General features: G+C 42.6%; 2 protein-coding genes across 2 annotated transcripts in view; both read right to left on the bottom strand.

The window, feature by feature from the left end:
• LOC123980703 (beta-1,3-galactosyltransferase 1-like) overlaps positions 1-5,788 on the bottom strand; it is a 112,370-nt gene extending 106,582 nt beyond the window's left edge. Inside the window, exon 1 of the mRNA XM_046065223.1 lies at positions 5,575-5,788. The gene's annotated coding sequence lies outside the window, so the exon portion shown is untranslated. The remainder of the gene's footprint in view (positions 1-5,574) is intronic.
• Positions 5,789-10,518: 4,730 nt separating this feature from the next.
• xirp2a (xin actin binding repeat containing 2a) overlaps positions 10,519-21,700 on the bottom strand; it is a 56,128-nt gene continuing 44,946 nt past the window's right edge. Inside the window, exons 9-10 of the mRNA XM_046053817.1 lie at positions 12,137-21,419; positions 10,519-10,613 (exon numbers count right to left, since the gene is read on the bottom strand). Coding sequence (XP_045909773.1) covers positions 10,519-10,613; positions 12,137-21,419 — 9,378 coding nt within the window. The remainder of the gene's footprint in view (positions 10,614-12,136; positions 21,420-21,700) is intronic.

The raw sequence follows: 21,700 nt of genomic DNA, 5'->3' as shown, positions 1-21,700 counted from the left end.
GTCATAAAATCTAATGCATTGTAAATTATGAGTTGTTACACAGAAACCATTAATTCTGCGTGAAAACGGGCAACTGGGCAGAGTTCTCCTCCACTGGTTTGCTTCCTCATGTTGTGATTGATTAAACTGAACAATTTGGTCCATTAATTATTCAGAAAGAAGGCAAATTGATTAATAATAATCCTTCCGAGGGAAATGGTCTTTTTGTTTGCCCTGCCTCAAGAAGAGGTCAGGGTCAACATTTCCAGAGCCCCCAGGAGAGATGTTCAAGGATGCTTCAACAAGGGGCCATTTAAAGGATCCTAATGCTCAGTGAGAGGGACATTATGTGCAAGAGAAAAATATTGCTATTGTGATGGCTTTATAAATTGCAACTATCTATTAGAATCAGGCCTATATTTGTGATATATTGTACATGTCATGATTTAGTACCAAGCACAATCACTAAATTAATGTTTTTATACATTAATTGACCAATTTAGCTCATATTTCTTCACATACATAATTACAATAGCACTGTATTTGACATTCTTCAATAAAAAGTGCTGTTATCTTTATCGATAATAGCTGCATAGTTGGCCACTTAATGCTAAAATGACAAAATGCTAGTAAATCGCGTCTGACAATGTTTTGATATCTGGCTGACAATCCCTATTGCTACTGTTAGCAGCTCTGTACGCTCAGCTGCTTAAGCTGACCTTAACATTATAGCTTCACAGACTGAAGGAACAAGCTGTAAATGACAGTATGTTGTGCTTAAAAGTGTGACTGAGAGATTCCAACAACTCAGTTTACCAGCTGTCTGTCATTTACACTCAATAACTGAAGAGCTACCTGCAAGCTAACGGTCTGAAATTGATGTCATGTTTGTTTAAATAGAAAAAAACACTCGCGACTGTTTCACAAACACTAAAAAAATGTATAGTCCATTCTTTATTTCTTTCAAACATCAAAAATGAGTGGTGTTTTGTCTTTCGCAAGGGATGTGGTTCAGTGGCATTTTTACGAAATACAGTGTAGTAGTGGTCTTTCAGAGTTTCACCAACAAACAATCTTTGCCTGAACACAGACACCAGCTGCAGAGAGCATATTAACCAGAGAACAGAAAAACGTTTAATTTTAGCTGTTTAGCTAAGCTTTAATTTGCTACAGCCGATCTAATCTGCTGTCGGTGATGTCTGTCATTAAGCAGCGACGGCCACAGTCAGCTAAAAACTCACTTGCTACTGCCGCTCCAGGTACAACACAACAGATAAGAAGATTAGGGCTGTACATTTCGATTATTTTTCAAGTCGATTAATCTAACGATTATTTTTGATTGTTGATTAAGCTAAAGACTAATTTTGTTTATTCTAAAGAAAGAAAAGTTGCCTATTACTCGATTAACATACCAATTTCTCCAAAATCAAAATCAAAAACATGTCTCATCAATAAATCTATATTTTATTCAGTCATCCAGATGAAGCACATTAGAATAATGACAATAGCAGCAAATCTTAAAATGAATCAAATTTCCACGTCACTGATGTGTTGTGATAATAACAATAACAGACATTAATTAGGCTACTTTACTTAAAACTTTAAATGTTTCTGACATGGATTTATTTCAATATTAAGTAATGCAATATGATAATAAAATGTATTTCTGCATCAGTAAACACCTGAAAGGACTCAGTCAGTCACAGATTGTCTGTAATTAGATTCAGCTGTTTTCTCGCTCATACGTGGCCGTTAAATAAACAGAAAATATGAAACAGCCGATCGTTACATGACTCGCGGTGTAACGTTACGTTACCATGACAGCAGCGGGGCAGAAATTACTTTTAACATGAAGGCAATGAAGAAATACTACGTGTCCTCGTGCTGATAACGTGCCGTGCTTATGTGGCGACAGAAAGTAAACACGATTTGCGGTGCTGCGGTCTAGACAAAGTGCTGCGTGATACTTTCGTTTCACGTGTTCGTGCTGTTTCTCGTATTCATGGACAGCAGCTGCGCTGCAGTAAAGCTGTTTCCAGTTCACAGAGCTCACGGAGCAGCACGTTGTTGAGTGTCTGTCTGAAATACTCCAAACTTTAGAGGGTCGAAGGCGCGGTCTTGTAGCTGGAGCTTGTCCGGGATAATCCCACACCGGATGCAGCGATATAATTGATTACGTCGACGAATCGCCTCAGCCCTAAAGAAGATTAAATAAAATTGAATAGAAATTGACTTACTAAAACATAAAATCAGACAGAGAAAGTCAGCAGAACAGGTCATACAGAGAGAGAGAGAGGCAGGTGTAGGTGTGTGTCTAAAGGGCAATGCAAGGCGAGCAGATTCAAGTAGACAAATAAAGTGGAGAATTAACCCCAGGAAAAAAAGCCTATTGTTATGCTAGTGCTAATGGGGATACTAATAAAAAAAGTCATAAAGGATTTTCAAAGAAAAGTTACAACAATGTTTGTGTATGCTGTCAATTATAGTACTGGAAAACTGGATTATTTTTCATATTAATCGTTAAGTCTGTAAAATCTCAAACATTTTTGAAACTTTTTCCAGCGCCCAAAGTGATGTCTTAAAATTTCTTTACAATGAAATGACAAAGAATAGCAGCAAATCCATATGTTTAAAAGGATGAAAACAGCCTTTTTACTTTAATAAAAATGACTGAAATGATTAATCAGTTATACAATTAGCTGACAATAAATTTTCTTTTGTTCGACTAATCGATTAATCGACTAATCGTTACAGCTCTAGAGTGAAGTCTCAATTCCAGACACACTGTACCTGTTACGCTCAATGCAAAAAAGAAGCTTTGTAATTTATTTTTCTTTACTTTCTCTGATTCCTTATGTTTCCCACAATGGCAGAATGGGTCTACTTCTGATGGTGTCAGGTCACACGGGCACGCAAACAGAGCTCCCTCACCAACTAGTCCATGAACATTCGGGCATATCTATGATTGCGGCCGTGCCCCGCACTCAGTGGAGAAATTGGTATTTCTTCCTCCAATATGATGGATTCCTCCGTGTGTAGAGGTTGAATGTTTATGCAAACAGATATTGAGTGACTGACACTAAATCCCACTGATGTCTAGCAGAGCAGGTTTGCCAAACATAAAATTATACCAGTGGTGGTCACAGGGAAAAAAAAGGCAATTCAACGTAAGCTAAAGATCTTGATAGAGCAGCAGTTTCCAAAGGAAACTCTGACAAAAACAGCACATGTTCCCTGAGGCCACCAAAATGCCACCGAATACGGTAACAAACAGCAAACCACAAACTGACAGATTTCCCCTTTAAATTGTGTTGACACGAAAAGCAAGTATATTGAAATTGTGAATGAGTTAATAAGCTGGCTTGTAATAGACTTTTTTTATTGTGCTCTTTACAAACGCCATTCATCACTGTCACATACAGTTTATCTCATCTGGTATTGCACCATAAATATAATTCCAAACACTTCCAGGACAAAAACACGATGTAATTAAGAGAATCTGATCTTGCCTGAGGGCTTATAGATTCATTTCAGCACCCCTCCAAAAAAAGTCTTAAATTCCCTATTCTGCGTCACGAGCAAGAATGACATCAAATTCTTTAGTTTAGAACATTTTAATAAGATCAATTCTGTGCGTCACCTTTGCCCGATTGCTCTGACAGGCCGGATGCCTTCACATATTAAACCCCCCACACGAGGGACAAATTAGTTAAAAACAGTTTATTAGATGCACACCCAGGGGCTTGCTTCCTCACACAGGATGTCAATAAGATGTAGCTCACAACACAGCAGATGTAAACAGTCTATTTATGGTTATAAGGGCTGTAAGAGGGTTTTAATAGTGATTTACGACTATGGCAGCTTTTAAAGAAAAAAGGAACTTACAGTAGGGAATTCAGGTTGTAATTTATCATTATCATAATCATTTTTAAAAGAGCAAAAGCTGTGGTATGACGAAGGAACGTATTAGCTGTGATCTAAACATGCTTCATTCTGGAAACAGTTTACAAAGCTGAATGAGCTGGAGCTTTTGTATCAAGAGAATGACTTATCAAGATTCGGCTTTATCAAACGGAGGCTTCACAGTCGTGTTAGTCTGCCAAGAGACAAATGGAAATTGTAAGAGGCAGTCAAGCAAGCAGAAATCAATTAACATCTTCGTTGCTTTTTTTTACAGAAACACAGAATCACTTCTTCTATCACCTTTAGTTCAGCAAACTAGACCTCTAAACCCATGTTCATCACTGTCATCTGAAATCATCCGTGTGTGCGCAGTACCCATTTTGATATGTCAATGCCTAATTGAGATTAAACCACTGTATTTCATGTCACGGGAGATGAATGGAGCACTGTGAGACATTTCAGAAATTAAATGGAACATTTTCACCCCCCACTCCCCCAACCCTCTGGTTGCGCGCCAGCACACAGGCTTAAATGAGAGAATTTGGCAGGGCTGCCGGTATTAACGACCCAGGCAACGTTGTAAGGTTGAAAGCCACGGTGGTCAGAAAAGAGATGGGCTTTGCTGGTATTACTCCACGACAAGAAACAGTGTGAAGAAGTGTCTATTTAACCACTTCAAGGAGCAGTGTTAATTCCAAAAAGAGGATCAGCCCTGTAGGGAGGGAGATCTGTGCCATTCACATTTCAAAGCAAGTGTCAAAATAAATCTCTAGAGATGGATTTTTAGAGGCTTAGGCATACTGTTCACAGCCAGCAGAGACAGTGGCCCTGAAATGTTGTTATGACCCCTTGACTACAAGGTAAAATCCCACCGAGCAGCTTGCCACACAGGGCTATATGCCCTGCTTTCCATTTTTACTGTCCCTTTCACCTCCTTGGAGTAGTGCAGTGATACAGCATGGTGACACTTATCCCTTCATGCAATGAAAGCGGCTGACGGATTTTACTTCATGTTAAGTGACATGGATTAACCAGATAAATCATTGTACTGAATATTAGGCTATAAAGTGCACAGCATTATGAAATGCACAATGCTCTCATCTACTTATCTGGATTTATTCTGCCTCTGCGTTGCTCTCTTTTTCCTCTCACACACTTATAAATGCCAATAAAGCCAGACACAATTGAGCCAACTTCTTATTTGAACGATGGCATGCACTTAAAACGACAAATTAAGTCTGTCCGTGGTTTCAGGCTAACCTCGTGAGCAGCCTAACCTCGCACAAGGAGGCTGCAGCTCCAAACACCGCTACCTGGCAGCTCCACAGCACTTCCACCCGAAAAACCGCTAAACTAAAATGTAGCGTTATTCAAATGAAACCTTCAAAGGCAAGTTTAACATCCCACGGTTACCGCCAGACAGTTCAGCCAACCTTTTAAAACAGGGTAAGCATCCTTTTACCACAGCAGAGGAGAGGACAATAACGAACTGCCACGGCAAGGGTCAAATAGCGCATTCATAAACAAAACCGCAAATGATGGACTTTGCAAGCCCTTAACTCATTTTTACTTCCAAACACAGCGTCCGTCAGGTAGCGGCAGTGCGTCAAGCGAACAGTTGGTGCCTAGAAAGCGCGCAGGCACAGCGAAAACCGAATAAACGCCACATTTCCACAATTTCTAAACACCTACCGACGTTGTTCTCCGTGTCTCGTCGTTAAAACTTGTGCTGGACGAAGGGCTCGGTCCGCTCCACGCCGCGCGGATTCCTCCTCTGCTCGGCGTCTCGCGCCGCAAGCTCGTGGAGAGGGAGGGAGGCGTTCGGAGGAGAGAAGCTGTCCAATCAGCGGCCGCCTGATGGAGAGGGATAGTAAAGCCAATCTACCCCGGACCGGGAGCGAGGAGGATGATGCTGCTGCTTTGTTTAACGGAGATTGACTTTCAGGGTAGGGAGCGACCGCTCATGCCTCGATCTGATGGCATCTGGGCAAAAATAAACCCACGTCCCCAGTTTAACTGCAGGAGAGCTGTCAGGGGAGCTGTCAGCGGGATGATGGACTGGTTCTGTTAAGGACATCCTCCTTATTTAATTGAAAGACACTAATAAAGGGATCCCATCATTATTTAATAGCCACGTGCCCATACGTGTGTCGCAAGAGTGGTAGCTGTAATTAGGTGAAACACTTAATACACAAAAGCAAATTAATCACAACAATTTGAGAATGGATTCATCGTTTAATTTGGGTTTTCTCATGTTTTTCCTGGTGTATTTAGTCTCAAACTAAACAATAAACTAAATATTTTGTCAATTTCAAGTCAGATTTATTTATTTAGCCGACACTCTATGTATGCCTTTATTTTTGTTCATTTTGGTCTGCTTTAACCTTGCACATTGCACCATGCATATTTATGTATGGCTATATATATGGTCTATGTAGGCGTATGTATGTGTGTGTATGTGTATTTGCATATGTGTATTCTATCCTCTATGTGAAGCACTTTGTACCTGTGTGTTGTGAGCAGTATTTTCCACTAAATTACTCCTCATCTCCATATCTGCTGTGAAAAGATCCCTTCTCATGTGCAACGTATCTCAATTGGACAAATCAAGTGGTTATCTTCCAACATTACTGTCTGATTAGCACAAAATTCCTTCCTTGTGTTTCCCCAGACATTGTTTCTTTGCTCAGCTGCAGTGTATGGTAACACAAACAGGACATCTCTTTATTTTAAATATTTGTTGGTAATATTCTTGTCTTTATTAGAGAGTTGACAGGATATGTGGGACAAGATATGGGGGATGACATGCAACAAGGTCCCTGGTCATGTTCAACCCAGGGACAGTGCTGTTTAGTAGATATTAGCCAAAATTATAACTGTAAACAGCATTATCATACTATTGCATCAAACCTTCCTGAAATGGTTAGTTGTTGAAAGTTTAGGACAGTTGACCAAGAACTACTTTAAATGCAGCAGTAGTGTCTGTGTGGGTAAAGAAAAATAAAGAACAGAGATGAAGAACTCTACAGAGGTCTGATAAGGTCACTTATTTCCTCCACACCCCCAGATAATTTTGTTTTTTTGACCGAACTGATGCTGCTTCAAGTGACATCTAGAGGAACATTTGCAACCACCAGTAACTCTTTAGGCTCGGACATTCAGCTGAAGACTTGTACTGGTTGCACAGACGTGCACATGGTTCCATTCATACATTCATGTCAAACGTGGCTGTCTGGCATTTCACGCTTGCACGTGTCCCAATACATACTCTACTTCAGATGGTAGTGGTAATGCACCGACTTTTTGATGGACATGTATGTGATGATGTTTTAAGACAGACTTGAAAAAAATGGGAACCTGCCCTTTAAAAGGTCTCTAATGGTGAGGGTTGCCAATTGCAACCAATGCCTCACTATGCATTCACATGCTCCTCAGACAAAATAAATACTTTATAATAAATGTATTAATTCTAAAGGCAATTTTAAATTCAACAGTAAAAAAAACTAACTTTGTACCTTGTCTCCATGAGGTTGTACATTATATCAATTTGATTTCCAAATCCAACAGCAAAAAGGCTGTGAAAACAGTCAACATATGGTCATTTCTTAATTTCTTTAAATAATATAGACTGCACCTGGCAAAGTTTTCATTATTTATGTCTTCTTATATATTTGTATACTTTTCTGTATACTTCTTTATGTTCCATGTACTTTATTCCTCTTTTTGCAATAAAACTATTTTATTGCATTTCTGTCAATAGATCCTCCTTAATATTGGACATTTAAGCTGTGTTGCTTTTTTCCTGTTGGACCCTGGACCCCCAAAAGCCCCAGAACACCCTGGTTGGCTTATGGATAAACCTGCATTTTCATTTCAAAGTTTAAGGCCATTTTGAGTATGTTCAACAGCCCATCCTATCTGGTTGGAGGGACAGTGGTTGGGGTTTATAATTGCTTGGCGGGGGAATAAAACAATTAAAAATCTACAAAATTGCATCTACTTTGGATCGTCAATGAAAACGTTACAGGGAAAAGAATAGCCCAATTAAAAAGATGCCAAACAGCATTTCAGGAAAGGATGCTGAATTATTGAACCAGCAACAGTGCTTCCACAACTTTAAGAAACTGTCAGCACAATGTAGCATGGTCCACAGTGAATTTGTAAAGCCATCACTTTCCTGACACTAAACTACAGTTTTTCCGCTGGTGTAATTAACATTGCAGTATACATTATCTTTGCAGCCAATAAACCCACATGTTCAAGCTGTAACTGAAAAAGTGAAAATATCTGTCAGAGGTGACAAAAGCCACCTAAAGCTGTAACTCCTACAACAGGCCTGCTCTATCAGGGAAAATCAATACACTTTTTGCCAAAGAGATCTCAGCTGGATTGTGTTATCTAGGTAGGCTATAGATCAAACTAGCTAGCCACACAAAGGGGATACAGCTAAGTACCAATACTGCTCCTACGTGTCTGTGCACTAACTGATTAAAAAGTCATACTACTGTCGAGTTCATGAAGCTTTATTTCAACCAAAAGACATAATAGAAATGAAAAAAAGGGGAAACCTCTTGATTCAGACAAAAGAGAAAGCTGACAGCCATTCAAAGAAAAATGTTTGTGATTAATGCACATATTGCACATGTTGAAAATATAGACCTGTTTAGATGAGTCAGCAAAAATATAGATATGCATACAAGAACAAATATCCACTTCCACTTCTCTGCACACCAGGTGCATTCAATCAGCATCAAACAAACCTAGATATTGAATAAAAGAGCAGAAGTTTAATTTTAAAAGTCAGTACAAAAAAAACGCTAGATTATTTCAGAGCAGTTCTTCTCTCCATGGACATAGTTATGAAATTACATGTGGTCAGGGCTGCCAGATTATTAGATTAATGGGCTGAATTCAAGAGTTGTCGCTGTCGTCGTCATCATAGTATCTATTCCTCTTGATCTGCTCCTCCACTGTCAGGGCATCATCGTCATCTGCCCACAAAGAAGTGCCATCCATGCCTGTGCTGTAGTTTGTGGCAAAGCTGTCACTGCTCTCATCCTTTCCCCTCACATCTCCCACTTTATTGTCGCTTTCTCTCGTCTCCATCCCAAAATCCAAAAGGTCATCGAGCGCTGACACCAGAGGCGTCTCCCCGGCAGATTGACTGAAGATGTCGGATTTGAAATCAGATAGCAGGCTGGAGCTGCTGGTACTTAGGCCAGCGAAAATGTCCTCAAGGAAGCTTGATGTGCTAATCTTCGGCTCGATGGCCTCGTTTTTGAAAGCGAACGTTCCCTCGGCTGTGTCTGTAAAGAAATCTGTGTCTGAATAGCAGTCTGTGGCTTCAGAACATTTGGCACCCGCTGGCACAAAAGCATCATCCCTTTGTGCCAACTGCAACACTTCACTTGGCATCCATTTTGATTCTTCACAGTGATCAGCTTGGAAGAAATCTGTTGCTCTGGTTGTATCTGTCAAAAAGAGCGACTGATTTTTCTTCTCCTCATCCTCATTAAGGCCTTGAAACAAGATTTCATAGTCAAGCAATGTCTGGACATTATTATTATTATTGTTGGAGTTAGCATTCAGTGCCTGTCCTGCTGCCGCCTCCTCATCTATTACCGTGACCTTTACCGACTCCCCATTGTTCATGCCATCATTATTTCCTTCATCTATCTCCTCCTGGCTTTCCTTCTCACCTGCTGCACTTTCTTTCTGCTTGTCATGTCCATTTGCTTTCACTTCCTCCACCCTTTCTACACTTTTCCCTTCATTCTTCTCCTGCACGTCCATGCTTTCCACAACTCCATCATCATTCGCTTTGCTTGGTTCTTTCTCTTCCACTCCAGGGTGCACTTCAGAGTCCATTTCCAAACCCACTTGTGCCACAGCCTCAGAGCCACTGTTTGACTCTTTAGTTTCTCGAGTGTGAGTAACACTCACTGGTTCCTCAGCGGCTGCTTCGGGGGAGGCCGGAGCCTCTGACTCTGCTGGAGTCTCTTCAGGCCTTTTCGCATTCTCTGTTAAATAGGTGCCATCTTGCGCGATATCATTTTCCTGGGGTCCATTTTGAACTTTAGCTACGGGAATATCAGTCTCTTTTAATGGCTTCACAGGCTGATGTAGGTGTTCATTTTCCTGAGCTGAGTCTTCCTTAGGGGGCCATGATGGCTTAACCAACTTCAACTCCTCTTCAACAGTGAAAGATTTCCTTGGAGACTCTGCTTGAGGAGGCCACATAACAGAAATCTTACTTGTGAGCTTCTTGTTTTCATCCAATGATTTGCTTATGTCATTATCCTGAGTGCTCTGAGCAGTGAAATATCTGGAATCCATGACTTTCTTTTCAGGTGATGGTGATTTTACAGCTGAATTCTCCTGGTTCTTATTATTCCATAGTTCTTTGTGTGGTTTCTGTCCAAATCCCTCATCATAATTTCCTTTGGACTTAAACAGTTGCTTGTAGTGTGGCTTGCAGTACATTTGTCCATGGAGAGAGGCATAGTTGCCAAGACTATTTAAAAATAAGAAAACAAGGGGTTAAAGTAGAGTAATGAAAAACCACTGGAATGCTTTTGCTCTGTGATATAGCTTCACCTTAGTTTGCCTCTGCAGTGTTCACAGCGAAAGCAGCTTTTATGGAAGTTTTGTTTGTCTGCAATCAGCGATTCCATGGGGTACACCCTCTTCCGACACACCCTGCACAGTTCGGACTCTGGAACTCGAATTTTCTGCAAAACAAAGGAGATAATGCTTTAATTTACAAGTTCAAATAAACATAATTGGGTAGAAAGTATAGGCAAAATAAGGTTTTGGTGTCTAGAGCACCATTTCCCTAACCTTTTGGCTTGTGACCCCTTCAAATTAAGCAGTATGTGCTTTTGATCCCCTGTCTAAAGTTATGGTCTAGTGTGTGCACATAAGAGTGAGTTTCCCTTCAGATATTGTAACATTTGATTTTTGTGGGTCAGAAAGTATCCAGTTTATCACTTAAAATTATAAACAGACTTTTGTACAGCCCTATGGCCCCCTGTCCAGGTCGTACCCCACCTCTGGCCCATTGCCAGCTGGGATTGGCTCCAGCCCACCCGCGACCTTGTACTCAGGATAGGTGGTTGACGATGAGTGAGAGTGAGAATTTTGTACAGAAATTACTCTTGCCCTTCTTTTACCCCTTAAATTATCTTGTGATGGCCCAGATTTATCATGGGGCCCCTTGGGCCGTCACTATTAGCAGGTTGGGAACCACTGACCAAGAGAGTCTTTATATCAAGACCATATAACAGAAGGGTTGGGTCATATGTTAGTCGCTATAAATACTCCTTCATGTTCATCGGTGACATGCTTACATGCAGTGCAAGAGTACCATAAGTGACACTCCATCTATTTTAAAGTTAAATATTTCCCAAAACTTTTTTAATGAAAATTATTCAACATAAATGGATAACTAATTAATTAATATTTACTTGGATTTAAATAGAGAAATTCTTATTTTATCTGTAACTATCAAATTAAATAGCTCATTCTAGGAAATTGTTAAAATATTATTAGAAGATTACTGAAAAGGGTTATCAACACAGTGCAGTCCTTCTAGTTTCTAGGCGTTAGAAAATGCATTGTAAAAAAAAAAAAAGCCCTACACTACAACTGGTATCAGCATAATAACTCCAATTAATTGTCTAAAAATGGCTTGTCTTTGAAGGATTTAGAGTGATTTTCCTAATTACTGCAAAAGCTTTGAAAATTTAATCACTTCAGTGTTTTCAAAAGTAACTTTTGGAATTCACTTTATGAATATGGAGTAAAAAGGTGAGACCTTATCTTCAATTTAAGAATAAAAATGAATAAAAAGCATTGTTTTCTTCATGCTGGAGACATTTCAAGCAGTTCTCTGCTGTCTCACAGTGAAAACTGCATCACACACCCAGAATTATTAGTTCAATATGTTGCCGTCATTGCCAGCTTCACACATCAGAGGCATGAATAAACAGTACAAATTGTAATCTGGGAATATTAAAATGTGTGAAACTGACAGTACCTAAACCGCAACCTGCTCCAAGCGTTAGTGTGAACATTTCAAATAAAAGAAAACACATCAAAGGAAATCACGTGACATAAATAAGTGTCAAAGCAATGTTAAGGCTTCTTTTCTTTCCACACAGTGCAGTTGATGCCTGAAACTTCTCACACACAAAGCATGTTAAACACACCGTCACGCCTGTTTAGTATCCTCATGCTGCACAGCTCGGTTTACCCGTCACAACAGTCTCCTGCTGGTGCGTTACAATCTGCGAAGTCCTCTGCTCTGTGACACTGAAACCCAGGTTCCGGAAAACTCCCTGGCTCTCGGCCCATGACTGCTGGAAGTTTCTCAGCAGCTCCTCCGTGGAGGCCTCAGGGGGTACGTCAACTGTTGGAACCGAGCCTCTCACCACATCAGCGTAGGATGGAGGGTTACCACGGGTCAAGGAGCTCCCAGAATGCATCTCACTCCTTGTCTCCCTTGTGATGTTTCCAAAGTCGTCAATGCTGCAGAATTGCTCGGTGACTGCTGTCGCTTCAGAGTGGCCCACCGGCTCAGAATAGGCTGATTCAGGTTCTCTTCTTTCTATTTGTTCTCTAAGCTCTCGGGCTGCCTGAGAACTATGCTCTCCTGTCTCAAACACATCCTTTATGGCTTTAACGTTGAATGTCGGGATTTCTTCAGTTCTTGGGGTATGTGGGTCAGCCTCTGCATCCTCTGTATCACTCTCCAGCCTCTCTGTGATGACAATGGGATCTTTTCTGGCGTAGGCTTTTGGTTGTGGAGATTCAAATCTGTTTACCAGCTTGGACAGGTCAACTCTTGGGAGATCCTCTTTCAGAAGGTCAATAGTCACAGCCTCTGTGCCTTCCTCGGTATCGGGTCCCAAACGCTCAGGGATATCGATGGGATCCCTCCGAATGTACGCCCTTGTTAACTCAGCCTTCTGCGCCTCCTCAAAAAAAGACTTTTTGTCCTTTACAGTCATCATAGAGTCCACCATTTCTGCGATATCCACCAACCCTTGCTCATTTCTCTCTATGAGCGTCTCCTTGTCGCTAAATGGGGATGATTGCTCCCTTTCAGCAGCAAGAACCTCTGGTATCGGCATGGGAGGTGGAGGGGTAGTGTTGCGAGAAAGCTTCGAGGGGTTGTCCCTCAGTTTCATCAACTTCTCGGAGCGGCTCAGGGTGGGAGACGGCGTGGCCCTGCTGAAGGTAGATGTGGGTGTGTATGACTTGCGAGGAGGAGGCGGAGGTGTCCCGATTGATTTGTAGGGCGGAGGAGAAGGGGTCACTCTGATTGGAGAGTCTATCCTCCTTGACTCAATACTAATAAAAGTGGGTGACGGAGTGCGGATGCTTGCCAAAGGGGAGGATACTTTCCGATCAACCACCTCACTCCGCTCCTGATGCACTTTGCCCTCTTGAAGTGACTTTTTCTCCTCCACCACCTTCTTTTCAGTTTTTGATGAGCCGATGCTGATCTTTGATATCTTTGCAGTTGCTCCACTGAACACTGGCTTTGGAGGCACCGGCGGTGGCGCCGATGATTCTTCTTCTTTTTCCGGCTTTACTATGGCTGTCAACTTTTCCTCAAAAAATGTGAGCTTTGCTTGAACAATATTTTTCACATAGACCATCAACTCTTTCAACTTTTTCTTATTTTGGTGTTTAGCAATTTCACTTAAATTCTTTCTCTCATCCGAGCCCATCACCCAGTCGGGGAGTTCGCTTATAATCATCCTGACAGCGTTGGGGTCTATTTTGCTTGGTGTGCCCTCAAGCTCTTTTATCTGAGTGAGCAGCTTCTGCATTGCATTACATTTCTCTAAATCTGTGATTTGCTGTGAATTAGCCTCGTCTTTATGGGCCATTTTGCCTGTCCCTTTCACAGACACGTCCTTCAAGACACCATTTGACTTGGCTGCCTTTGTCTGCATTTTATTTGTTTCTTCTGCTTGTAGCTTTATGTGCTGCTTTTGCATCTGTACATCCTCTTGCCTCTGAAGGCTTTGGTGTACCACACTCTCAGTTACAACCACCTCCTCGTGTCTTTGAATGTGCTCCGCCTTCATGCACTGCTGACTGTGGGAGACAGATACATGGCCTTGTCCGTGATGAGTTGCTGCAGATGTTATCTTCCCCACCTTAGGCATTAAAACAGTAACGGATGGCGACAGCTTTACTTCGCTCTCATTCTTTTGCACCTGCTTTCCTTTTTTCCCGTGAACTTCCGCTTCAGCTTCCTTTGTAGGTGGGGTCACCTGACTTTTCTTCTCATTCACGTTCATTTTGGTTTTCATCTCAGTTTTAGCTGACGTCAGCTGGTTGCTTTCCTGATTCACCTTTGTTTCACTTGTCTGTGACACATCACATTTCTCTTGCTGTAAATGCATTTCACCTTTCATTGCTTCCTTTTGTCCCAAACTGCCACATTTTTCCTCTTTCTTCTCTGTTGGCATCTTAAAGGTTTTCACCTTGAAACTTGGAGTTACCTTTGGAATTTTAGTGGGTTGAGAAGGACTTATTTTCCCTTCCTGTGTCGGAGGCACATTAATATTCTTTATATCTTCAGCTTTCAATGTGACCGCAGCCTGGCTTTGAAGATTTACATTTTCTTGGACAGCACTCTGTGTGGCAGCGATAGACCTGGTGCTGGATTTCTTAATAAACTGCTGCTGCTCCGTGACTGAAGTAGTGACCACATTTGAGCATGACTGGACTTCAATATTTGAGGCCTCACCATGAAACTGAGAAACAATAACAGTCTGATTCGTAGGTGCTGTTTGACTCTTTTTATTGACATCAGTTGAGGCAAGTATTTTTTCTGAGGAGTGCTTGCTCGCAACATGCTTTTTATCTAAAGACATACTTGAAGATCCAGGGGCTGATTTCTTATTTACCACTGAGATCAAGGGCTTGCTCAAAGGGATATGGGAATGGGTTTTCTTGGCAGGTGAATCTTGTACCGATATACCTTCTTTGGAAACAGTCTTAGATTCTTCGGTCTTTGCTTTTATCACTTCTGTGACCACTTCTTTCTCAATGTTCTGTGCTGCAGAAAGCTCAGCACTGACAGCAGAGGACGGTATATTAATTGGTGGAGAAGTGGGTGTGGTGACTTTACTCCTCTCTATTTCCTCTTTTTCCATCCTTTGTTGGCGAAACCTTTCCTCTGCAAGCATGAGAGGAGTTTTAAATTTGCGTGCATAAGGTCTAGACTTTGACGGTGGAGCGGGTTCAGGAGGTGGAGGCAGTTTAATCGGAGGGACAAACACTTTTTTAGGTGGCTGTGGGCTTTCTTTTTGTATTGGTTTCGGAGCTGGGATGCTTGATATTTTTGTTTTTGACGCTGCTGTTAATTCAGACTGAATCTGGTTGCTCGTTTCAATCTGTTGGGTTGTTTCCCTTTTCACTTCCTGAACTTTAGCTTCTTCTTTACGGTCTGTTGACACTGTTGTTTCTTGATCAGGAGGGAGCTGAGGCGGAGGTGGAGGCGGTGGAGGAGTTGGCTGCTTTTTCTGCCATTTGGGTTTAACTTGTATGGGCTGCTTCTGAGATTCTGGCTGCTTGGGCACTTTGAATAAAGGCTTGCCGATGGGTTTCCCCAGCTTGGCAGGGGGAGGCTGAGGCATTGCATTGAGCTCTTGCTGTGAGGGAGGTGGAGGAAGAAAATCTTGTCCAGCCACAGAGGGTGGAGGCGGAGGAGGTGGTGGAGGCGGGAAAAATTCAGACTCAGGCTTTATGCATTCCATGGGAGGCGGAGGTGGTGGAGGGGGGAGGTCGCTGTCCTGCCTCATGATGGAAGGCTTGGATGCTGGGCTCTCCAGCACTGGCGATGGCGGTGGAGGGAGGGAGAGCTCAGACTCTGAGGGAGGAGGTGGTGAAGAGGGAGGAGGGGGGAAGTGAATCTCCGGCTTCGCCTTTTTGACCGCACCTTTCCCTCTCATGTCAAGGTTGCGGTATTCACTCTTCATGTTTTTGATGTTCTGCTTTTGTGTGAGAGCCGTATTCTCTGTTTGCTTTTGAGATGCTGACATTTGCTGTGATACCGTTGCATTTTGCTTATGCATGACAGTTTTCTCCATCACTGTGGTCTGCACCTGTTTGATTGTCTTTGTTTCACACATTTGCTTGTTTGAAATATTCGTCTGTGATGTGCTCTGCACCTCTTTCATCACATTCACACCAGCTGTTTTAGTCTCTGTTTGATCATTATTAGTCATTTGTTTATTCTTTATCATAATCGGCTTAGGAGCTTGTATTTTCTGTGGGGGCAGCGCTTTCTGCTTCTGTTCTTTTATGCTCTTCTGTTGAGAGGCCCCAGTAGTATTGTCTGATTTGGCTACAGTAACAGAGTGGTCCTCTTGGGTTATTACCTGTGTTTTCACAGATTTGCTTTCGTTGTGCCTCTGCGTGTGCTTCTGTGACTCACCGCTCTGAGAGAGGTTTTTCACAGCGGGGGCTGGAATGCCTGCTACGCTCTCATGCTTAGCTTCATGTATGCATTCATGCCCCGTTTGCTTTACAGTTAATGGATTTTTCACAGGCACTTTTGCTTTCTTGTGGGTATACATGCGTTTTGGATTTGAATACTGTTTTCTTTGCATTAGACACTGTATTGCCCCTTGAACGTCCCCTCTTACTACCTCCTCTTTTTCCACCAGTGAAGTCTCCTGGCCTTCATAAAGACATTTTATGGATGTTTTCACATCTCCTTCAATGCTGCCCCTGCGCTGCATTCTGGGAGAACTTGTTGGCTCTAGCAAGAGCTGGATAGTGGCTTTAACGTCCCCTTGTTCGCTCACTTGATGCTGGTAAATCTTTTTCTCACTCGAGGCCTCGTGTAAACTTTGCATGGCAGTGTGGATATCTCCTTTGACAATCTCCTCTTTCTCAACCTCTTTCACAGCTTGCTTTGCCTCCTCGAGGGACTTCAGGGTCCCTTTGATGTCACCTGGCACTAAATCTTCAACAGTTGCTTCCGTATTGGTGGTTGTAGATTTCTCCAGTGACTCGAGAGCACCTCTGATGTCTCCCCTGACAATTTCTGGCTTTTCCATTTCTTTGGCTTGATGCTGAGCCTCCTCCAGAGACCTCAAAGTAGTGGTTATGTCTCCCTTCACCACCGCCTCTTTCTCTATTACTACTTTCTGATTGATGGCTTGGGTCAGTGAATCCATGGCTGCACTAAGGTCACCTTTAACAATGTCCTTTGTCTCTAGGTTTCTGTAACCAACAGTAGGCTCTGTCATAAACACTTTAACAGTGCTGTGTACGTCACCAGGAACTATATCATCCTCTGCCACTGTGCGACCAATCTGCTGCTGATTCTTCCGCAGCAAGAGTTTGGTCTCTTCAATATCACGACCTATGATGCGCTCCTTTTCCACCTCTTCCTGGGCTCCATCGGGTTCAAACTGAAGCTGCTTCAGGTAATCCAAGGCTCCCGACTCAATACACGTGGAGTAAAAGCTGACATTTCCCCTTTCCGTGTCTCCGACCCTTATCTTTTTAGAGTCTTCTCCTCCTGAGTTGGAGAGAAGACGATGAAGGGTTCTGCTTACGTTGCCTTGAATGATATCCTCCTTCTCCATGCTTGCCCTCTCCCCTTTATTCAAGAGGGAATAGATAGTCATCCTCACGTCCCCTTTCTCATCCTCTTGAATCAGAATGCCACGCTTGGAGGAGCCCTCGTTCTTGAGCAGATTGTTTATGGCCTCTTGAATGTCGCCGCGGATAATTTCCTCTTTCTCAACGTTGATTCCTCTTTCCTGGTTGAACAGCTGCTTCACTGTGGTGTTGATGTTCCCCCGTTCCTCCTTGTCAACAGTTATCCCTCTTTCAGTGGTCTCCCCGCGGTTCAGGAGGTTCATCATTATGTTGCTCAGATCCCCTCTGATAATCTCTTCTTTTTGGATTTGTGGAGCCTCTTGGTTCATGAGTTTATACTTTGCCATGCGGACATCACCGATCTCATCTGCCTCAATAAGTACACCTTGTGAGTCCACCATTTTCTGACAGTAAAGCTCCTCAAGTGTCTCTTTGATGCTTTTACCTATTATTTCTTTCTTTTCCATGCTGCTCTCGTTGAATTCATGGAATGGAGTGGTTTCAAATAGCCAGGTTGTCGTCTTCACATCGGCCTGTGGGATTTCCTCCTTCGTGACAACAAGCTCTGTGCCATCAGTCTCTTTGATACTGTCAAGGGGCTGCTTCTCAAAGAGCCACACAGACTGTTTGACATCCCCTTTCATTACTTCTTCTTTTGTCACTCTCTCCATTCCATCATACTCTGCGCCTTCGCCGCGGATCTCATCAATTGTGTGCGTTTCAAACATCCATGTGGCAGACCTGACATCGCCTTTTTGGATTTCGCTCACGCTAACAGTTCTGATGTACTTTTGAGACATCTCGTCAGTCTCAAAACGCTGCATGTTTGACTTCACATCACCGCCTTGGATATCTGCAACTGTTTTCGACCTTACTTTTATTTCCTCTGTAATTTCATCCAGAGGTTGCGTTTCAAACTTCCACCTCGCAGAGCTCACGTCTCCTTTGTTGACGCCTTCCTCAGTCACAGCTTTAATGACATAGACCTCCTCTGAATCTCTAATTGAATCCAGAGGCTTTGTCTCGAACAACCATCGGGCCCCCACCACATCTCCTCTCATAATTTCTTCCTTGGTAACTGTAGTTACTTCATGGTAATGACCCTCTTTGTCACGGATAGCGTACAGCGGCTGAGTTTCAAACATCATGGTGTAATTTTTCACATCTCCCCTTTCTATGTCATCTCTAAAGATACTGAGTTTTGAAATATTAGTCTCAGTGGATTCAGTGGATTCCTCTTTAATTTGATCCAGAGAATATGTCTCAAAAATGAAGCGGCCTTTGTCAACGTTGCCCCCCTTAACGTCCGTCACAGTGCGAGTTTCCCTCGCCTCTGTGGACTCGTCACGGATGACATCGATCGGCTGATTCTCAAACATCCAGGTACAGTTGACCACGTTTCCCCGCTGGATATCCTCAGCCTGCTGTGTCTTCAATCTCTGCATTGTTTCCTCAGATGTGGAGCTCATAATATCAGAGGAACGGTTCTCAAAGATGTACTTCATCCTGGAAACATCGCCAGACTGTATGTCGATTTCTGTAACCCTCCTGAAAGAACTGCTGTCCTCACCTGTTATATTTTCAAGGTTCTCTGTTTCAAAGAGGAAGCGGGCCAGCCGCACATCTTTTCCTTGGACGTCCTCTTGCTTTACAGTGCAGGTTTTCAGAATGGTCTCGGACTCAGACTCTGTATGATCCCGTATGTTGTCAAGTGTCTGGGTCTCAAAGAGCCAAGTGCACGTTTTGACGTCACCTTTTTGCACTTCCTTAACGTCAACCTCGCTCTTTTCCACCTTTTCATACAGAGCATCTATCGGTTGAGTCTCAAATAGCCACCTACAAGTCTTAACGTCCCCTTTCTCAATTTCAATACCTTCCTTAGTTTTTTGTTCTTCATCTTCAGCATTACTGAAAGATTTAATGGCATCAAGCTGTTGAGTTTCAAACAACCACTTGGCTGTTTTGACATCCCCTGACTCAATCTCCTGTTTGGATATACCTTTTATGATCTGAAACTTATTGATGCTTTCATCAAACTCATCAATAGGACGTGTCTCAAACATCCATCTGCAGCTGCGCACGTCTCCCTTCACAATCTCCTCACGCCTAACGGTCCTCACCTCATGATAATGGCCAGAGCTGTCTTGCATAGCATACATAGGGGTGGATTCAAAAAGAACTCGGTTGGATTTGACGGATCCACTTGTGACACCTTCAACTTGAATCTTCTGTGTTCCTTCACACTTACTTAAATCCATACTTTCAAACCTTTCTTTGTAGTTTGTCACGTCTCCTTTGTCAAGAGCTTCAACGTTCACAGTTCTTGTGATCTCCTTCTTCTCCTCCCTTATATTCTCCAATGGTTGGCTTTCAAAGACCCACTTCTGATGCCTCACGTCACCCTTTTCTTCTTCAGATGCAACCATTTTCTTAAGTTTTCCCACATCGAGCAGTTCTTTTAGATTTTCCATGGGTACTGTTTCAAACAGATGTTTTGCTGATCGAACATCACCTCCTACAATCTCCTCTGAAGGTAAAGGTCTGGCATTGGCGTTGTCTTTCAGAGTATCCATAGGCTGAGTCTCAAAAACCAAACAGTGTTTCCTCACATCTGCACCAATTATTTCTTCCTTCTGCTTCCTGGAGCTCTCCCATTCCTCATCCTTAATAGTGTCAAGAGTCTTTGTCTCAAAAAGCCATGTACCTTTGTTCACGCCACCTTGAATGTTGTCCTCCATGGAAATACCACATATCAGCTTCACCTTCGCAGGGTCTTTGTTTATCATATCCAGAGGCTGGGTTTCAAACATCCAGCGTGATGTCTTGACATCTCCTTTTGCAGTCTCCTCCCTGCGGATTGTGGTGATCTCCAGCATCTCTCCCGAATCCCCCCTGATGACACACATGGGCTGGGTCTCAAACATGCGAGTGGTTGTCTTCACATCCCCTTTGATCTCTTCCAGCTCGGACTTCAAGTTGAGGAAGTGGCTCTCCTCAATGGTTTCCGTTTTACCCAAGGAATCCAGATGCTGGGTCTCAAAAAGATATCGAGCGGTTTTCACATCTCCGCCGCTGATGTCTTTGGTGACGACATCTGCATCCTGCTCGTCTTCTATGTAGATCTTATTCAGACAATCAAGTGGCTGTGTCTCAAAAAGCCACGTAGCAGTGCGGACATCTCCTCTTGCAAGATCGGTAGATTTTTGGGACTGCGCATTCGAATCAGGAATGTCTGTACCCAGAGCATCCATGGGCTGAGTCTCAAACATCCAAGCTGTGTATTTGACATCTTTGCCAGCAATGATTTCCTGCTGGGCAATATTGCTCATCTCGTTCTCATCTGGGGTTTCATCTTTGATCGTATCTAGCGGCTTGTTTTCGAACATCCAGCGCATAGACTGCACTTCACCTTTAAGGATCTCCTCCCATTCTAGGTCCTCTCCATCAGGGCTCGAACACTTACTTGGGCTATTGCCGTCATTTTCAAACATATAACATGCCTGTTGGACATCTCCCATTATTTCCTGACTTTCCAAGTTCTTCTTTTCTTCTTCAGTAAGCTGACTCAAGAAGTCCTCTTCAAGGTTTTTTCGGACCTCTGGATGAATGTGCTTGTAGAGGCGCTTTAGTTCAGCCATACTCTTGTGTTTAAAGTACTGCTCCTTATGAACAGTTTGCTTATGCTGGGAGGCTGGCTCCTGAATCTGGGAAGAGACGTTTTCCTGTTGTACCTGCAGCAGGTTCGAGGGCGGCGGAGGGAAATGGTCTGTCATCTCATAAGCCACTGATGAGGCAGTGGCAGTCTTTAAGGTGGAGGAGGTGTCGTAGCTTGTCACGGCTGAAGTTTTGGAGGACTGATTTACTGGTGCCCATTGAAACTGGTTGAAATCCACATCAACCTACGGTTCATAAGTGGTTTTGGTTAAGGAGAAAGGGACAGTGAGGGTTGTGTTGAATTGAGAAAATCAAAGAAAAATGTATTTTGTGTCATGAAAAGGACAGAAAATGACAGATGTGAAGAACAGAGTAATTAGGAAATGAAGTATCAACCTTCAACCTAAAACAATTATAATTATAAATGTTATTTCATGTTTGTTTGCTTTTTACGATGTATGAAGCTGAATCAAATTTCCATTCCAAAGCTAGAAGTAAAAAGACCACATAACAAACCTAATTTGGA

Source organism: Micropterus dolomieu, linkage group LG01 (genome assembly GCF_021292245.1).
Source record: "Micropterus dolomieu isolate WLL.071019.BEF.003 ecotype Adirondacks linkage group LG01, ASM2129224v1, whole genome shotgun sequence".
Classification (NCBI taxonomy): Eukaryota; Metazoa; Chordata; class Actinopteri; order Centrarchiformes; family Centrarchidae; genus Micropterus; species Micropterus dolomieu.
This window is presented reverse-complemented; position numbering and strand designations above follow the sequence as displayed.